This window comes from Phalacrocorax carbo, chromosome 1 (assembly GCF_963921805.1).
Source record: "Phalacrocorax carbo chromosome 1, bPhaCar2.1, whole genome shotgun sequence".
Classification (NCBI taxonomy): domain Eukaryota; kingdom Metazoa; phylum Chordata; class Aves; order Suliformes; family Phalacrocoracidae; genus Phalacrocorax; species Phalacrocorax carbo.
This window is the reverse complement of record NC_087513.1, coordinates 216,926,347-216,942,848: the sequence shown is the minus strand read 5'-3', so window position 1 is coordinate 216,942,848 and position 16,502 is coordinate 216,926,347. Positions and strand designations below refer to the sequence as shown.

Sequence of the window (16,502 nt, the reverse complement as noted above, 5' to 3'; positions counted from 1 at the left end):
GGTCCCATAGGACACCCAACCAGTCCAAAGCTGTGGGTTCCACAGGACACCCAGCCAGTCTGGAGCTATGGGTCCCATGGGGAACACCCAGCCAGCCTGGAGCAGTAGGTCCCATGGAACACCCAACCAGTCCAAAGCTGTGGGTCCCAGGGGACACCAGCCAGCCTGGAGCCATGGGTCCCATGGAACACCCAACCAGTCCAAAGCTGTGGGTCCCAGGGGACACCAGCCAGCCTGGAGCTATGGGTCCCAGGGGACACCAACCAGCCCAGAGTGTTGGGTCCTGCAGGGAACACCCAGCCAGCCTGGAGCCCTAGGTCCCACAGGACATCCAACCAGCCCAAAGCCGTGGGTCCCAGGGGACACCAGCCAGCCTGGAGCCATGGGTCCCACAGGACACCAAAGCAGTCCAAAGCTGTGGGTCCCAGGGGACACCAGCCAGCCTGGAGCTATGGGTCCCATAGGACACCCAACCACTCCTGAGTGTTGGGTCTCACGGGGACACCCAACCAGCCCAAAGTCGTGGGTCCCATGGGGACACACCCAGCCATCCTAGATCTGTGGGTCCCGCAGAGACAGGCCCGGCTGCTCTGGCCTCGGGGATCCCAGGGTGCCCTCGGGAAGGAGCAGGAGCCCGTGTCTCGGGGACCCTGAGGCAGCTGCCACAAGGTGGCACTGGCACCTTGTCACCCAGCCTGGTGGCGTCAGCCCGAGGCCCCGGGGTGGGAGCGCCCAGGGCATCCCCCCCAGCCCTGCAGCAGACTCTGTTCGGCATTTCACTGCAGGGACAGACGGGAGGAGCTGCCAATGGGTAAGAAACGGGGTGAATAATGATCACCGTAGAAGCTATGTCCTGCAGGAGGCTTTTTCCCCTCTTAGGGACTTCTGGATTAGGGAAAAGCAACATTTTAAAATTTTTTTATGACATGCCACCCTGTAACAGACTTGAACCACCCTGGTCAGAGCAGCAGAAGGGACTCTGGGGTCACTAGATCCACGCCAGCTTTCCCCTCTCCTGGGAGGGCTGGTGGCCATCAGGAGAGGCAAGGAGACCACATCACCGGGGGATTTTGGGGTGCCGCACTCACCGTTCCACACCCGCCCCATCCCAGGGCCCCCCATCCTGGCCCTGGTGCGAGTGGCCACTTGTAGCTCATCCCACCAGAGGAGCTGGTATTGGAGGAGGACAAACACCGCAGAGGTGGAGAAAACCCAACCGCTGCGTCTGCTTATGCAAACCAACCCGGCAGAGGGTTGCTGTCTCGCCTGGCCCGATTCCCCCAATTTATTTGCAGGTAAAGGGTTTATTTTCTTTTCCCAGCGCTGCAACCACAAGACAAACACAGTGAAGCCTCTCGAGCTACTTCCCACTTGGGCCAGGTGCCAGGGGACGTTGGGGTCATTCACCCCCACGTCCCCAGAAAGCCCCACCGGCACCACGTGCCCGGCTCAGAGCTCACAGCGGGCTCAGCCCCAAAGCAGGCAGCCCCCGAGGACTCCCCAAACCCCCCCTGCCTTGGCTTCTGCACCCGAGCCGAGGGCATGGGAAATCAGGAATTGGCCACGGAGCTGCTGCCGCCGTCCCAGTACCTCTGGTGCCAAGGTTTCCAGCCCTACCCCAAACATGCTCACATCCAGTATTATTTTTTGGATTAGGGTTTGGCGTCACTGTTTGGGCTCAGACATTGCAGCTGTGTTTAACCTTTGAATGCAGGCGGAAAGGCCCCTATGGATCAGCTAATCTAGCTGTAATTAAAGACATTAATTATACCATTATTAACAGGTTAAGACGTGCGAGAGGCCAGCTCTGCACCACAGCCTGTTTTGAAGGATGGGGACGTTTACTGTCCTGGACACCGGCCACTCCACGGATCAGTCCCAAACCCGGCCAGCTTAATAGCGGAGCCAAAGCCAAGGAGCCCAGCAGGACCCAAGAACATCCCCTTCCCGTCCGCCGCTGTGCCCTCGCCCCATGGAAAACACCTTTGGGACCTGCGGTACAAAAGGCCAAAGCTACAGCCGACAGCAGGAAGGAAGCAGGAAAAACTTCGGCATCACCATCCGGAGCCCGGAGAGACCTTCGGGGCCGCGTGGAGCCGGATGCCTCCGGCCAGGCTCAGGCCATGCTCGCACTGCTTGCCCGCGGCTCGAGCGATGCTCCGGGGAGAGAGCATCTCGTGTCCTGGGACGGTGGTGGCGATGCCACCAAGGGGTTGCCCTTGATGCCCCCTCAGCAGCACAGAGGGAGCAGGTTTAGCCCTTCCAGCATCCCCCAGGCTCTGGCAGCCAAGGCAGGGCACCAGCAAGGAGGGGTGCCCCATGGATCGCCCCCGACACTGATGTTGCTCAGAGAAGAAGCAAACGCGACCCCACTGGAAACCACCACCTCCTTTAATTCCCCGCCAGAGAAGCGGGGCCCGGCCCAGCTCAAAAATTACAGGGTTTTAGCACCAGAAAAGCCCGCTAGCCCATGTCATGAAGCTGCTGGGAGCCCACGGAGGTCCACGCTGGCCGGTCTGAGCAGGGAAATGGTGAATTTTTCTTCTTGAAGGCCCCTGCCAGCCTCGACAGGCCACGGTGGGAAATAAGCCATCGCTGACCCGCCAGGGCTCAGCTGAGGTGGGTCTGCGGGACCAGTCTGCGCCCGTGGGTCGCACCCTGCCAGCTCCTGCCAGCCAGGAGCCGTAGCCTTGCCAGGGCATCCCCGCAGTGCTCACACCGGGGCTGAGCACCCCCACAGGGACACCGGCGGGGGTTTTCCCAGCAGCTTTGGGGCCAGGCTGGCCGGCAGCGCTGCCCCATCCCGCAAGCAGTGGGGATGCACAGCAACAACATGGCCCCAAACCCACCGGCTCCTGCGGGACGAGGCGCCGGGGCCGGGCTCAGATCATGGAGACCCTGTTCTTGATGTAGACGTGGTATGGGTCGCTGCGCTTGTCCACTTTGCGGGAACGGGTGTAGCCCAGGATGAGGCTCCCCACCGTGGCAGCGAAGAGCGTCATGACGAAGAGGATGTACATGTAGGCGTTGTCGTTGCGGCCGGAACGGCCAGCATGGGCACTGGCGTTGCACGGGGCAGCAGTGGCGGTGGCAGGGCAGTCGGTGGGGCAGAGGACAACCCCGTGCAGCGTCTGGTTCAAGGCATTAAGCACCGCCTGGAGGCTTCGGTGCCAGGTCTCCGTCTGGTTGTCCTCCTCCATGTCCTCGCCCAGCCTGCGGGGAAGGACTGGGAGGCTCAGCCAGGGCTGCCCCTGTGGTGGCGGCATCCCCGGGATGATGCTGGGGACGTCCTGCCAGACCCAACGATAACCCCAAAACGGTCCTTGAACGCCTCCTCTGCCACGCAGCAAGGGTAGGAGCAGGGGCATCCAAGCCCTTTACATTCACAGCAGCCCCCTCCCCAAATTTCACTCCTCCCACAAACAGAATAAAGCCCCCAGAGCTCCGGGGCAGCTGCTTGCCCCCCTCTCCTGCCCCAGGGATGGGGACAGTGGGGGGACACAGCTGTCCCAGGGGGTTGAGATGGTTGAATTCAAACACTGCTCCCTCCAGGGAAGTGGGGGGACAGTGGACTTGTGTCCAGCACCACCCATGTCCTTGGGTGCTGAGCTGGCACCCAAGAGACCCTGGGGGGGGGCTGTCTGGGGTCCCCCATCCTAAGTAACAGCTCTGGGACTGATCCTGCTGTCCATCAACCCCACTCACCCCAGGCCAGGTCCCCCACGGTGAGCAGGGACCCCCTTTTTTCCCCCCATTGGTCCTAGCTCAGAGCCAGGACCCACAACCACCCTGGCAGCAAGCACAGCCCCCCACACACCCCGTGGACCCATCCCGAGGGGTCACTGCCCTAAAACCCACCAGGGATTTCACTCCCTATGGGTACCAGACCCACCCCGGCCCCCTGCCAGGACACGCTGCCCCTCTGCCAGCCCACCCTGGCCCCCCACGTGCCCTCTGTGCCCTTTTACACCCTCACACCCCACCGGGGACCTCGGAGGAAGCACGGCGAGAAGGGTCATGGGGTCACGGCCCCCCCCCCCCCCCCCGAACATGTGCTGTCCTGTGGGACACACCGGCCCCACAAACCGCTGTCATCCCCCGGTGTGCCCACCGGCCCCCCCGGCTCCCCAGCACCCTGCGCCTGCAGCACCAGCAGCTCTGCCCCATGCACAGGCAGCTGACACCCCCCCACCCCAAAAAAAGTCACCCCAAACCCAGGGTCCACCTCCCAGGATCAGGCTGCAGCAGGAAGGAGGAGGAAGGGGCCGAGCAGCCACGAGCCCACAGGGATGGGCTCGGACCTGGCTGTCTTCCAGACTTAGAAACAAGTTTGAAGCAGGAAGAGGCTGAATTTGGGAGATTTAGGGGAAAATCTGGGTTTATCCTAGGAGGGGACCCAAAGATGGGGTACAGCATGGGGGGACCCCGCATTTGGGGGGAGGGGTAAGGCCAGGGAGGGGAAGGGGGGGATCGCACTCACCTGGGGTGCCCTCCTTGCCTGCGCTGCTGCCAGGCTGAGCCGGGACTGGAGCATCGCGGGGTGGCAGAGAGGGATGCCAGGCGGGCTGGGAGTGCCGGGCAGCCTCCTCCCCTTCCCGGGGCAGAGCCACCTGCCAAAGCCACCCAGCCCCGGCACGGGCCACCAGCCTGTCCCCAACGCTGTGGGTCCCACCGCAGCCTCCTCGCCCCGGCCGGATACCAGAGGCCTTACGGGGCCGGGAGAGCCAGACCCTGCCTTTCCCTCCCGGCACACGCTGCCGGTCACGCTTTCCTGTCCCTCCTCCGTCCGTCCACGCTTGTCCCTGAGCCCTTGCACCGGGCACCGAGCCTGCCTGGGATGCCTTCACCCCTGCTCCCAACCCCTCCCACAGCTGAGCCCACTCCATGAAATGGGGTTTTTCTCCCCATTTGGCATTGGCACAGGCTGCCCAGAGAGGTGGGGGAGTCACCGTCCCTGGGGGGTTCAACCACCGTGTAGCCGTGGGACTTGGGGCCATGGTTTAGGAGGCCTGGGGGTGTTGGGTTGGGGGTTGGACTTGATGATCCGAGAGGTCTTTTCCAGCCTTACTGATTCCCCCCAACCTGGGGCTCTTCCAGCCCCATTGCTCCCAGCTGCACCCCTTGCCCACCCAAATCCCCTGGGGGCAGCAGCACAGGTACTCCACAGCTCATGGGGCAGAAAGAAGGCCCGGCGCAGTGGTGATGGGCTGCAGGTGGGGGTCAGGTCCTGCTCCAGGCAGGCTGTGGGGACTTTATTTGCCATTTTCCACATCTCCTGACCCCAAAGCATCCATCCAACTGCAGGGCCGTGCCGCAGACACAGGCTTCAGGTCTGCCAGCAAGGTGGGGGGGTGACTCAGAAATGGCCGTGGCCATGCCACCAACCAGCGGGGGAGGGTTTCAGAGAGCTCAGACCAGCCACTGCCCCTCCTGCCCACGCACCGGGAGAGCCGCGAGTGCTGGGTAGCTCCGTCTCAGGTTGGCTTCTTACCCCTTAAGAAACTTGTCTATTAAAATCAGTTTATATGTTTCTACCTATAGGTTTGCATTGATGGGCTCAGACCCCAGCACCATCAGGACCCCAGCCCCGCCGTGTCCCTGCGTCCAGGACAGCCGCTGCGAGCCCACGCGGATGCTGCAGTCGGAGCAGCGATTTCGGAGGAACTCGGACCCCGGTGACATCTCCTCCAGCACCACAGTCCCAGCCGGGACACTGCATGGTCCCACTGGGTCTGGGACAGCCATGGCTCCTCTCCTCAGACACCCCAACCCCTTCCGCTCCTCCTCCCACCTTCCCACCGCATCGGCATCGCTCTGGCGGCCTTTTAACCACCGTTCACAGCCTCTTCTCAGAGATTTTTCCGCCAGTTGACATTGCAGCGAGGATCTTTGCCCTGCAAGGATTCCTCAGGGCACAGGGTGAGAAATAAGTCGTTATTTGTAAAGTCTCGGGGTAAATAAATGAGCAAAGGATCAGCAGCGAAGCTTCCCACAACTCGCTTTATACAAAATCGGTCTCTTTTTATGCAGCAGTGAGGGAAAGACGCTCCACCGACCGGTCCCTCCTCCTCTTGCCCAAAGGGCGCATGAACGTTCACAGAGATTTTTGACTTTGGGGAGAGAGAGGCAGAAAAACCACACAAAAGTGCCTGTTTGGGCATTTCCCCAGCGAGTGGCAGGGACACGGTACCCTCGGAGGTCTCAGCGGAGGGACAGAGCCCCACGGGAGTGGGGAGAGCATCCCCACTGGAGGTTTGGATGTTTAAGCAACAGCCCGAACCCCTGCGCCACTGTTCACACACCGTCTACAGGCAAAGACACGAGAGCTCATCTCGCAATAAAAGCCCCAAGCGGCTGCCGCGCCGTTCGCCAGCCACGCCGAGGGTTTGCCGAAACACCGAGCTGAGGCGCCGCAGCTCTCCTAGTCCCCGGATTCTTCCGAAAAGACCAAAGTGCAGTCAAACACCTCCTGGAAGGAGTCGAGGAAGGGCTGAAGGACATGGTCGACGGTGACGTGCCGTCCCAGCTCGCGGCTCAGCGAGGTGACGCCTTTCCCCTCCAGCCCGCAGGGGACGATGTGGTCGAACCAGGTGAGGTCGGTGCAGCAGTTCAGCGCCAGCCCATGGGAGGTGATGTGGTTCCCACAGTGCACCCCTGCGGGGGCCAAAGCATGCACCCCTCAGCACCCATTCCCATGGATGCCTCGGCGTGAGATGTTTAATGGCCACGCTGCTCAGGCCACCATAAACCACCCTCCCACACCGTGCTCCCCACTTTTGCCAGGGAAGACCCCTAACCTATGTGCAGACACCCCAAATTTGGGGCAGATAGGGTGCTTTCTGTCCTGCTCCCTCCACCCTGGCCCTGCATCCCCCAGCACCTCCCACTGCTGGGGTTCTGCGTGGGCTTGGATGCGGGGCTGCGGTGCAGGGCCCTGAGAGCAGGCTGCAAAGCCCGGCTGGGGGTGCTGGGCACTGGGAAGGGGTGCAGGAACAGCACAGAGGGGGAAAGGGGGAGGGGGGAAAGGCTGGGGAGCAGGCTGCAGGCACCCAGGTGCAGAGGTGCGAAGTGCTGTGCCCTGGTTCTGGCTGCGAGGCCCTGGCTGGGTTGCAGGGGCCTGAAATTGTGCTGCTCCACACCCCGCTCCTCGGTGCATCCTTCCCGTGCATTCCCCACCCGTGCAGGGTCTCCTGCGCGTCCTCCCCGGTGGGTGCACACCTTCCCCACGGTCCGCGTAACCCCAAGGCAGGACACCCAACACGCCCCTCCAGTGCACAACCTGCTATTGTGCACGCCCCCCTGTGCAAAACATCCCGGGTGCACCACCCTCGTGCAAAACCTCCCTGGTCCACATCCCCCTGCGCATCACTCCCCCGGTGCATGTCCGCCCCCCAGTGCAAAGCCTCCCATGTGCACGTCCCCCGCCGTGCTTAGCCTCCCCGGTGCACACCCCCCCCCCCCACCCCGTGCTTAGCCTCCCCGGTGCACACACCCCCCCCCCGCCGTGCTTAGCCTCCCCGGTGCACACCCCCCCCCCCACCCCGTGCTTAGCCTCCCCGGTGCACCCCCCCCCCCCCGTACTTAGCCTCCCCGGTGCACGCCCCCCCCCCCCTCGTGCTTAGCCTCCCCGGTGCATGCCCCCCCCCCCGGTGCTTAGCCTCCCCGGTGCACGCCCCCCCCCCACCCCGTGCTTAGCCTCCCCGGTGCACGCCCCCCCCCTCGGTGCTTAGCCTCCCCGGTGCACGCCCCCCCCCCACCCCGTGCTTAGCCTCCCCGGTGCACGCCCCCCACCCCGTGCTTAGCCTCCCCGGTGCACACCCCCCCCCCCCTCGGTGCTTAGCCTCCCCGGTGCACTCCCCCCCCCACCCCGTGCTTAGCCTCCCCGGTGCACTCCCCCCCCCACCCCGTGCTTAGCCTCCCCGGTGCACTCCCCCCCCCACCCCGTGCTTAGCCTCCCCGGTGCACGCCCCCCGCCCGGCTCTCAGTGCACCCCCCCGGCGCACACGCCCCCCGCCCGGCGCTCACCGATGGCGCAGAGCTTGCTGTCGCCCACCCAGACGCCGGTGAGCGGCGGCGGCAGGCCGCGGGCGGCGGGCAGGCCGAGGCGGCGGCAGAGCCGCAGCACCAGCGCCTCCAGCGCCCCCACGTACCCGCGCAGCGGCAGCCGCCGGCGCCGCAGGTCGAGCACGGGGAAGGCGAGGAGCTGCCCGGGCCCGTGGAAGGTGATGCGGCCGCCCCGCCGCGCCGCCGCCAGCCCCGCGCCCCGCGCCCGCAGCCGCGCCGCCGCCGCCGCCTCCGGGGCGCCCCGCAGCCCCCACGCGTAGACGGGACCCGCCGGTTCGCTCAGCACCACGCTCTCCCCGGGGGGGGACCCGGACCCGGACCCGGAGCCGGGGGGGGATCCGGGCCCGTCCCGCGCCGCACGCGCCGCCCGCACGCACCGCTCCTGCACCCGCAGCGCCTCGGCGTAGGGCCGCAGCCCCAGCCGCAGCACCCGCACCGGCCCCCGCGACATGGCGGCGGCGGGCCCGGGCCCGGGGGGGCGGGGCCGCCGGGAGGGGGCGGGGCGGGGCGGGGGGAGCCCCGGGGCGGCGGGGGTGGGGATGGGGATGGGGAGAGGGGCGGGGAGAGGGGCGGAGGTGGAGGGATGGGGGTGGGGGGACAGACGGGACGGAGGTGGAGGGCAGGGGACAGGGATGGGGGAGAGGGGACAGGGATGGGGGAGAGGGGACGGAGGTGGAGGGCAGGGGACAGGGATGGGGGAGAGGGGACAGGGATGGGGGAGAGGGGACGGAGATGGAGGGCAGGGGACAGGGATGGGGGAGAGGGGACGGAGGTGGAGGGCAGGGGACAGGGATGGGGGAGAGGGGACAGGGATGGGGGAGAGGGGACAGGGATGGGGGAGAGGGGACGGAGGTGGAGGGCAGGGGACAGGGATGGGGGAGAGGGGACGGAGGTGGAGGGCAGGGGACAGGGATGGGGGAGAGGGGACAGGGATGGGGGAGAGGGGACAGGGATGGGGGAGAGGGGACGGAGGTGGAGGGCAGGGGACAGGGATGGGGGAGAGGGGACAGGGATGGGGGAGAGGGGACAGGGATGGGGGAGAGGGGACGGAGGTGGAGGGCAGGGGACAGGGATGGGGGAGAGGGGACAGGGATGGGGGAGAGGGGATGGAGGTGGAGGGTAGGGGACAGGGATGGGGCAGAGGAGATGGAGGTGGAGGGCAGGGGACACGGGACAAGGAAGAGGGGACAGGGATGGGGGATAGGGGACAGATGGGGAAGGGGGGATGGGGCAGAGGGGACAGGGATGGAGAATAGGGGACGGAAGGGGGGAGGGGAGAGGGGACAGGGATGGGGGACAAGGGAGATGGGACAAAGGTGGAGGGTAGGGGACAGAGATGGAGGAGAGGGGACAGGCACAGACAGTATGGGAGACGGGACAGGGATGGAGGATGGGGACGGGGATGGGGGCAAAGGGCAGGGATGGGGGGATAGGGGACAAGCATGGGGGATGGGGCCAGGGGAGAGGGGACAGGCAGAGGGGATGGGGACAGGGGGGTAGAGGATGGCAGTTTGGGGCTCGGTCATGGGGGACGGGGCCTGGGGACATGGAACATGGCCTGAGAGAGGGTACAGGGAATGGGGCGTGCGGCGGGGGGACAGAAGCCAGGGGGTGGGAGATTGGGGACGGGGTATTGTGCCCAGGGACATGGGCTAGAGAGAGGGGAGGGGCCCTGGGCCGGGGGGACGAGGTCAGGGGCTGGGGATGGCTGATGGGCCCGGGGCTGCAGGAGGGGCCTGGTGAGGAGGGAGAGGGTCCCCCCACCACCGTGGGGTTTGGGGCAACGGGGGGGACGGGAAGACAGGGGGGACAGGCAGGGCACAGGGATGGGGCGTTCTGGTTGGCCGGGCAATCACAGACCCGCTCAAAATGGGGTAAAATTGGGATTCTCAGGTGGCGCGTCAAGGCTGCGGACTGTAAATTTAGTTATCGTACCGTTGAAGCGCTGCTGCGCGCTGCAGTTCGTCACCCCGCGGCTCTGAAGGTGATAGAACGTTCCCACCTCAACTTTTTCTTATAAATGTAGAAAATAATGCAAGTCTGGTCGGGCCGCTAATGGGTCAGCCGTAAACCCGCGCACACCATTCCCAGCCCGCAGTCCTTCCGAGTTACTGACCAGATTAAGCGTGTGAAAGTATGTTTTGGTTTTATAGAGCAACCAGCTGCATTAATAAACTCTTTGGTTTTTATCAAAAAATACGCCTCGCTGGGTAACCTACCCCTTGCCGCCACCGGTGATTCAGCTGTTGGCTGCCAACAGCATTAACTCCTGTGCCGGTACTTGCAAAGGAAGGCGCTTCCCTTTGTTTACTCAACTTTCTTGATGAAAAGGAGCGAGTGCTTAGATGGATTATAAAATTAATATGGCCTGGGAGGAACAAAAAATGGGGGAAAAAAAACACCATAAACCCCACCGGGCTGTTGTACTGCCTCGTGTTCGAGCACACGGAGCAGCACCCAGCGTGCTTCGGGTGGTATCGTCGCCTCCACCACCCGCTTCGGGAGAGCGGCTCCGGGTCTCTGCCCTTGGCAGGAGAAACCCGTATTTTGCACCAACATTGTGCGTGTATCGAGTTATTTCCTTTTTTTTATGATTAAGCATCAACTTCTTGCTGGAGATCAAAGCCAAACGCTCTTCCTTTTTGGCTTGCGGCGGCGCTGCATGCGTAAGACGAGGAGAGTTTTGTGTAATAGGTCTGGGATCCTCATAAATAAGCTGACAGAGATGAGCATCGCTGGGGTATTTACTGTCAATATCCTGCTTTTGAAGCGAGGGAGGAAATTTGGATGGACGGGAGCCACGGGTGACTCACGTTTTATCCTTCTATCAGGGTCTGAGTATTTTTAAAGTGGTTTTATTTGTTCGCAATAGGGTAACTTGCTGTTTTGTCGTACCTTTTCCTTTGGGTACCTTAAACATTTGACGAGCCTCTTGAATCCTCACCAGTTCCTTTGATTGCAGAGCCCGTTCTTCTGGCACGAGAGCCTCCCTCGGGGAGCCTCAGAGCTCGTGCAAGTCAGGGCTTAACGGCAGGAAGGGGACGGAAGGACAAAGGTGGTGGCTGTGAAACAGGTGCCTGGCAAGAGGGACTGTCACAGCACACAGAGAGCTACAGACGGACGCAAAGGGCAACGTCTTGGCTCCGGTGAAGTCCGGGACAAAATTCCTGTTGATTTTGGCAAGGCCGGGATGTCACGGAGCGGTGATGGAGCTGTCCCGACGTCACAGGGAGAGCCGGGAGCGGAGCGTGCGGCCTGGGCTGCCCCTCGCGCCTCCAGGTACGGCAGCCCCCTCCCCGCGCAGCCCCAAGCCTTCCAGCAAAATCCCATTGGGGTTTTTTTCCAAAAAATCATACTTAAGGGCCACGCTGGCAACGAGGTAACCGCACATGCCAATCACATGAATTATTTGAAGCGTGCAAAAGTTTGGCGCGTGGGCTGGATCCCAGCTGTGCTGTGGGCTACATGAGCTCACAAGAAAAAGCCCCTCCTGAAGACGTCGGAGCATCCCTGGCTGTTTGTGGAGCCGTCCCCGCACGCCTCCCTTCTCCCGTAGGGCTGGAAAGGAGCTCAGAGGTCACCTCCTCGGCCGCCCTCGCCCCGGCGGGGTTTGATCCTGCCTGGCCATCCCCAGTGACACCCAGCTGGGTCTCTAAGACCTCCACGGATGGGGAGGTCTCCCAGCTTGGTGCGTAAGGAGGCGGTGCTGGGAAGCCTTAAGCTATTTTCCCTTGACCCCTATCACACCAGCTGCGTGCCCGCAGGTTCCCGTGCGATACCTTGGAGGGGCCAGCGAAATTCCCTACACAGGACGCCGGCATCAATCAAGTCCCGCAAGCACCAGCTACCAGTCCTGCAGTTATCTGGAAGGACAGAAGTTTTCACTTTCCATAATAAACCTTTCCCTGAGGGTGTTGGGAGGGAATCGCTCAGGCTGAGATCTCCAGTTCATTCAGGCAGGATCTCGGTGGATGTGACCCACAGCCAGAACTGCTCCTGCCCCCCGATCTATTCATTGACTTGAAGAAGCACGTTCCTGAGGCTGTGACAAAGGAAAAACAAGGAAACACACGTGTAAGGCTGTGCCGTGGGCTGCGTGCACTGCGGGGTGCATTAAGGAAGTCATTAGGGAAGCTCCTTGCTGCGCCTGGGGAGATGGGTCAGAGCCAGCGTGAGTTTCTGTGCTGATTGTGCTTCTCTCGGCAGTTGTCATCTTTTGACCCATCTTGGAGCTGACGTGACGGGCCGCTCCGCTCCTCCGAGGTTCCTGGGCTTCTGGGAGCTGGTGTTTCCATTCGCGAAGCTCGGATGCGCCGCTTGGCCTTCATCAACCCCCGTGAAAATGCTCTCATCTCCGGTTTGTCCCATGCTGCTGGCTGGCCACCCTGCCAGAGGTCACCCTCCCCTCTGCTCAACCGGCACAACTTCCCAGACCCGCTGAAACCATCCCCGTGAGGTTAAACACTCGTCACAGCACTGTTTTTAAGAGGAATCTTCTGGAAGAGCTCAGTTAGGGAGCAGGCTGGCATGCAGTGATGTTGGTGGGTCTTTGGGAACAGCAGCCCCAGAAGGAACATGTCCAGGTGAGACCCCCCTGCAGCGCCGCCTCCAGCTCGGGGCTCCTCAGCACGGGACAGACACGGGGCTGTTGGAGCGGGGCCAGAGGGGGCACAGAAATGCTCCGGGGGCTGGAGCCCCTCTGCTGCGAGGCCGGGCTGGGAGAGCTGGGGTTGTTCAGCCTGGGGAAGGGGAGGCTGCGGGGAGACCTTATTGCGACCCTTCAGTGCTTAAAGGGGGGCTGTAGGAAGGGTGGGGGCGACCTCTTTAGCAAGGCCTGCTGTGACAGGCCGAGGGGGGATGGTTTTACACTAAAAGAGGGGAGATTCAGACTGGATCGAAGGGAGAAATGTTTTACGCTGAGGGTGGTGAGACACTGGCCCAGGCTGCCCCGAGAGGTGGTCGATGCCCCATCCCTGGACACATCCCAGGTGAGGCTGGACGGGCTCTGAGTGACCTGATCGACCTGAAGGTGTCCCTGCTCACAGCAACGGGCTGGACTAGATGAGCTCTAAAGGTCCCTTCCCACCCAAACCATCCTATGATTCTGTGATTCTATGACATGTCTCCAAAGCCACAGAGATCAAAGCACGGCCAGCTGCAAGGGGCAGCTGTTTTAGTGCACTGAGGGCATTTTACCTCCTAGTCGTGCTGATTTCAAATCCCTACAAACTTCACCTGTTACATCAAATAACTCGTGACTTGGCTACCTGACCCACACAACTTTGGTACAGATTATAAGTAGAGCCAAACCTCAAATTGTCCCACAATTATAACTCTCCAGTGCACTTTCACATGGCCTCTGACTTGAGAGGCGAGAGCAGAGGTCACACAGACAGGTTGTTACTCAACTCCGACATCTGGGAGTCAGACCCGCTTGTCAGTGTGTTCTTTAGAAATTCAGCTCTTTTGAAGTAACCTTGTTTTGTTGACTCTGCTTTTCATACCTCAGGGGGCTGACAGTTAAACATCAGAGTTAGAACACCAGAGGAAGAAAAAGGTGGAGCGAGTGCATACTGACAGATCTTGAAATATTTTACAGATGAGATCAGGAACCACTTTACCAGTGGGAAACCAGGCAGGAGAAATCTCACCGCAAGCACAGCTGTGCCACAACCCAGGGCCAGGAGGAGAGCCCCGTCCTGAACCCACTGCCTGCAGCTCTGTGGACAGCACAGGTGCTGTGCCAGGCTACACCGCTCCGGCAACCACAGAACAGGCAGGGGCCGATACAGGCAGGGCATTAATAACATCTTGGGGATTTTATTCTTACTCTTTTTTATTTTACTGTTACCCAGGCCTGGGGCAGAGGGGCTGGGAAGTGCCCGGCGGAGAAGGCCCTGGGGTGCTGGCTGACAGCCGGCTGGGCATGAGCCAGCAGTGCCCGGGTGGCCAAGGAGGCCACCAGCCCCCGGGCTTGTGTCAGCACTGGTGTGGCCAGCAGGAGCCGGGCAGGGATGGGGCCCCTGTGCTCGGCCCTGGGGAGGCCCCACCTCGAATGCTGGGCTCAGGTTTGGGCCCCTGGGGACAAGAAGGGCCTGGAGGGGCTGGAGCGTGTCCAGAGAAGGGCAGCGGGGCTGGGGCAGGGTCTGGAGCACAAGTGTGCTGGGGGGCGGCTGGGGGAGCTGGGGGGGTTTAGCCTGGAGAAGAGGGGGCTGAGGGGAGCCCTTCTCGCTCTCTGCAGCTGCCTGAGAGGGGCTGGAGTGAGGGGGGGCTGGTCTCTGCTCCCAAGTCACCAGTGACAGGGCGAGAGGGAACGGCCTCAGGCTGCGTCAGGGGAGGTTTGGGTTGGGTGTGAGGGAAAATGCCTTCCCTGCCAGAGCGGTCAGGCCCTGGCACAGGCTGCCCAGAGAGGTGGGGGAGTCACCGTCCCTGGGGGGGTTCAACCACCGTGTAGCCGTGGGACTTGGGGCCATGGTTTAGGAGGCCTGGGGGTGTTGGGTTGGGGGTTGGACTTGATGACCCGAGAGGTCTTTTCCAACACTAATGATTCTGTGATTCTATGAAAATGAGCACAAACTGGACAGGAGTTAATGTCACAAACACAGAAGCATGTGCTCGTGGCTAGCCTAGCAAGGCTCAGTGCCAACATCCTGGTAAGGAAAGTCCTTCACACCCCAGTCTCCGCTTCTTCATTTTTGTTTTTACCCCTCATGAATTTCGAGGTGCCTTTGATTCCTTACTGTTTTCTTTATGCTCTGTGCAAAGAAATGTGAAAAGTGACAGTCAGGACAGTAAAAATTGCTATTCCTTCTGTCTTTTTCTGCTGCCAAAAACCTGCCAGTTCAGAATGTTTTTCAGGGATTAATCTCCCAAGAGAAGTCATGTCTGCTTTGAAGCAGTTGTCTCTTTTAAAAGGTCTTATTTCAAACACCGGAGTAGAAAAAAGATCATTTATTCCAACTGTCAGGGATCAGACCTGGTGCTTTTGCCTTCTGTGACGAGGAGCAGACGAGCCCGTAAGTGCCCGTCCGGGAGCTGCGAGCTGCAGCAGCAATAATGGAACCTTGTCTCAGAAAACACCCCAGAGGCCCACTCCGTTTTCACCGGCACGCACAGATTTGCAAAGGTTGCTGTTCTAGGCATGTTTAAATCAATAATATTATTTAAAAATATAGCAGAGAGGCTGCATTCTGCTACTGCCAGGTGCAGGTTTGCAGTTGCTACTCTCTGCGTACTTGCTGTGTGAGTGTCACTAGGAGAGCGGGGCTGGCCTCGTGAGGGACGGGGATGGGTCAGGAGGCACTATGTTTTCCCCCAAATCTGAGCTAAAGCAGGGCTTAGAGGCCACAAACCCACCGCAGCACCTTCCCAGATAGCAACGCAATGGCTGCCTCTGTATTTCTAGCTTGAGATGCTGATTTCTCTTCTTCTTCCTCACCCCACCAGGACTTCTGCAGATCAGGGTCAGCTCTTTGGAATTAGGCCCACCTCCTCCCACCCTCCCTGCTCCCCATCCTCCCTCGCTGGCAGTTTGGGGTGGTCTGGGCAGTCTTTCCACAGACACCCCCCCCTCCCAGCAAGGCACTGCTTGCTCTGCCTCCACCGAAGAAGGAGTCTGTATAGCACAGGGGTGCAGAAAAGCCCCAAACGGCACCCGATTTCCTGCAGAGCTGGCGGGTGACTCTTGCATCACCCCTCCCGTGCAGGCACACGCTGTGCAGCAGGGAGTCAGCTCCCGCGGGGAGCGCTGCGGTGGATCCCTTCAGGTTGGCTGTGCTCGAGATGATCCTTTTTCCCTGCACTCCGTGGCCTTCTGTTGGAAAATGAGCCGGGAGAGGCGTGAGCTGCCGGAATTTGGGACCTAGACTAGGCAGGAGACTAATTAGGAGTCAGAAGATGCGGGTACTCAGGAATGATGTGGAAACTGCTGTGTTTGCCTGTATTTGTTAAATGCTTTTAGATTCTGGATGGAAAGAGCTTTAAAATTTTAAAAACACTGTTTAGCAGTGCTAGGTTTCTTCAAGGTCTTTTTAAACTGCAAAGCATAAATCTTCAGGCATTAATGAAGTTCCTACCCTTTCTCCTCTTTCCTCCCGTACTAGAGACCTGCCGCTTCTCTCATTTCTGTGCTGCAAAGCAGGTGTCACAGAGGTTCGTAGGATCATAATTCAGGTTGGAAGGGACCTCGGGAGGTCTCGGCTCCAACCTCCTGCTCAAAGCAGGGTCAGCTGTGAGATCAGGCCAGGTTGCTCAGGGCTTTTTCCAGCGAGGTCTTGAAAACCTCCAAGAAAAGCAGTGCACAACCTCCCGGGGGCCCTGCCCCACTGCTTGACCATCGCATGGAGAAAAAGCTTCCCCTGAGGTCCAGTCTGAGCCTCTCTTGTTCCAGCTTACGCCCATCTAGTTACCTCAGAGTATAAAGCAGGTGTGAGTGAGAT

At 61.2% G+C, this 16,502-nt stretch overlaps 2 protein-coding genes and 1 long non-coding RNA gene across 5 annotated transcripts; 1 reads left to right on the top strand and 2 right to left on the bottom strand.

The window, feature by feature from the left end:
* Nucleotides 1-2,373: 2,373 nt before the first annotated feature.
* KCNE3 (potassium voltage-gated channel subfamily E regulatory subunit 3) lies at nt 2,374-4,820 on the bottom strand. Its single transcript, XM_064441596.1, has 2 exons — nt 4,481-4,820; nt 2,374-3,213 (listed from the first exon to the last, which is right to left on the bottom strand). Exon 2 carries the CDS (start codon nt 3,198-3,200, stop codon nt 2,883-2,885), a length of 318 nt encoding a protein of 105 aa, XP_064297666.1. The 5' UTR covers nt 3,201-3,213; nt 4,481-4,820; the 3' UTR covers nt 2,374-2,882.
* A 1,161-nt stretch (nt 4,821-5,981) lies between these two features.
* LIPT2 (lipoyl(octanoyl) transferase 2) lies at nt 5,982-8,549 on the bottom strand. Its single transcript, XM_064441595.1, has 2 exons — nt 8,026-8,549; nt 5,982-6,654 (listed from the first exon to the last, which is right to left on the bottom strand). The coding sequence occupies exons 1-2, from the start codon at nt 8,513-8,515 to the stop codon at nt 6,422-6,424; spliced, it is 723 nt and encodes a 240-aa protein (XP_064297665.1). The 5' UTR covers nt 8,516-8,549; the 3' UTR covers nt 5,982-6,421.
* A 1,314-nt stretch (nt 8,550-9,863) lies between these two features.
* On the top strand, nt 9,864-13,888 carry LOC135311488 (uncharacterized). 3 transcript variants are annotated; one of them, XR_010371114.1, is made up of 4 exons: nt 9,864-10,198; nt 11,027-11,343; nt 12,271-12,520; nt 13,664-13,888. It is a non-coding gene; the product is annotated as an uncharacterized LOC135311488 (long non-coding RNA). The 3 variants fall into 3 exon arrangements; XR_010371112.1 differs by adding an exon at nt 11,829-12,138 and having other exon boundaries at nt 9,864-11,343; XR_010371107.1 differs by having other exon boundaries at nt 9,864-11,343.
* The last annotated feature ends 2,614 nt before the right edge of the window (nt 13,889-16,502 follow it).

Bases quoted from the DNA above. Each gene is read 5' to 3' on its own strand.
- KCNE3 (XM_064441596.1), bottom strand. From the start codon at position 3,200: ATGGAGGAGGACAACCAGACGGAGACCTGGCACCGAAGCCTCCAGGCG.
- LIPT2 (XM_064441595.1), bottom strand. From the start codon at position 8,515: ATGTCGCGGGGGCCGGTGCGGGTGCTGCGGCTGGGGCTGCGGCCCTAC. The intron at 6,655-8,025 runs GTGAGCGCCGGG...TGGCCCCCGCAG, and splicing joins CAGCAAGCTCTGCGCCATCG to GGGTGCACTGTGGGAACCAC.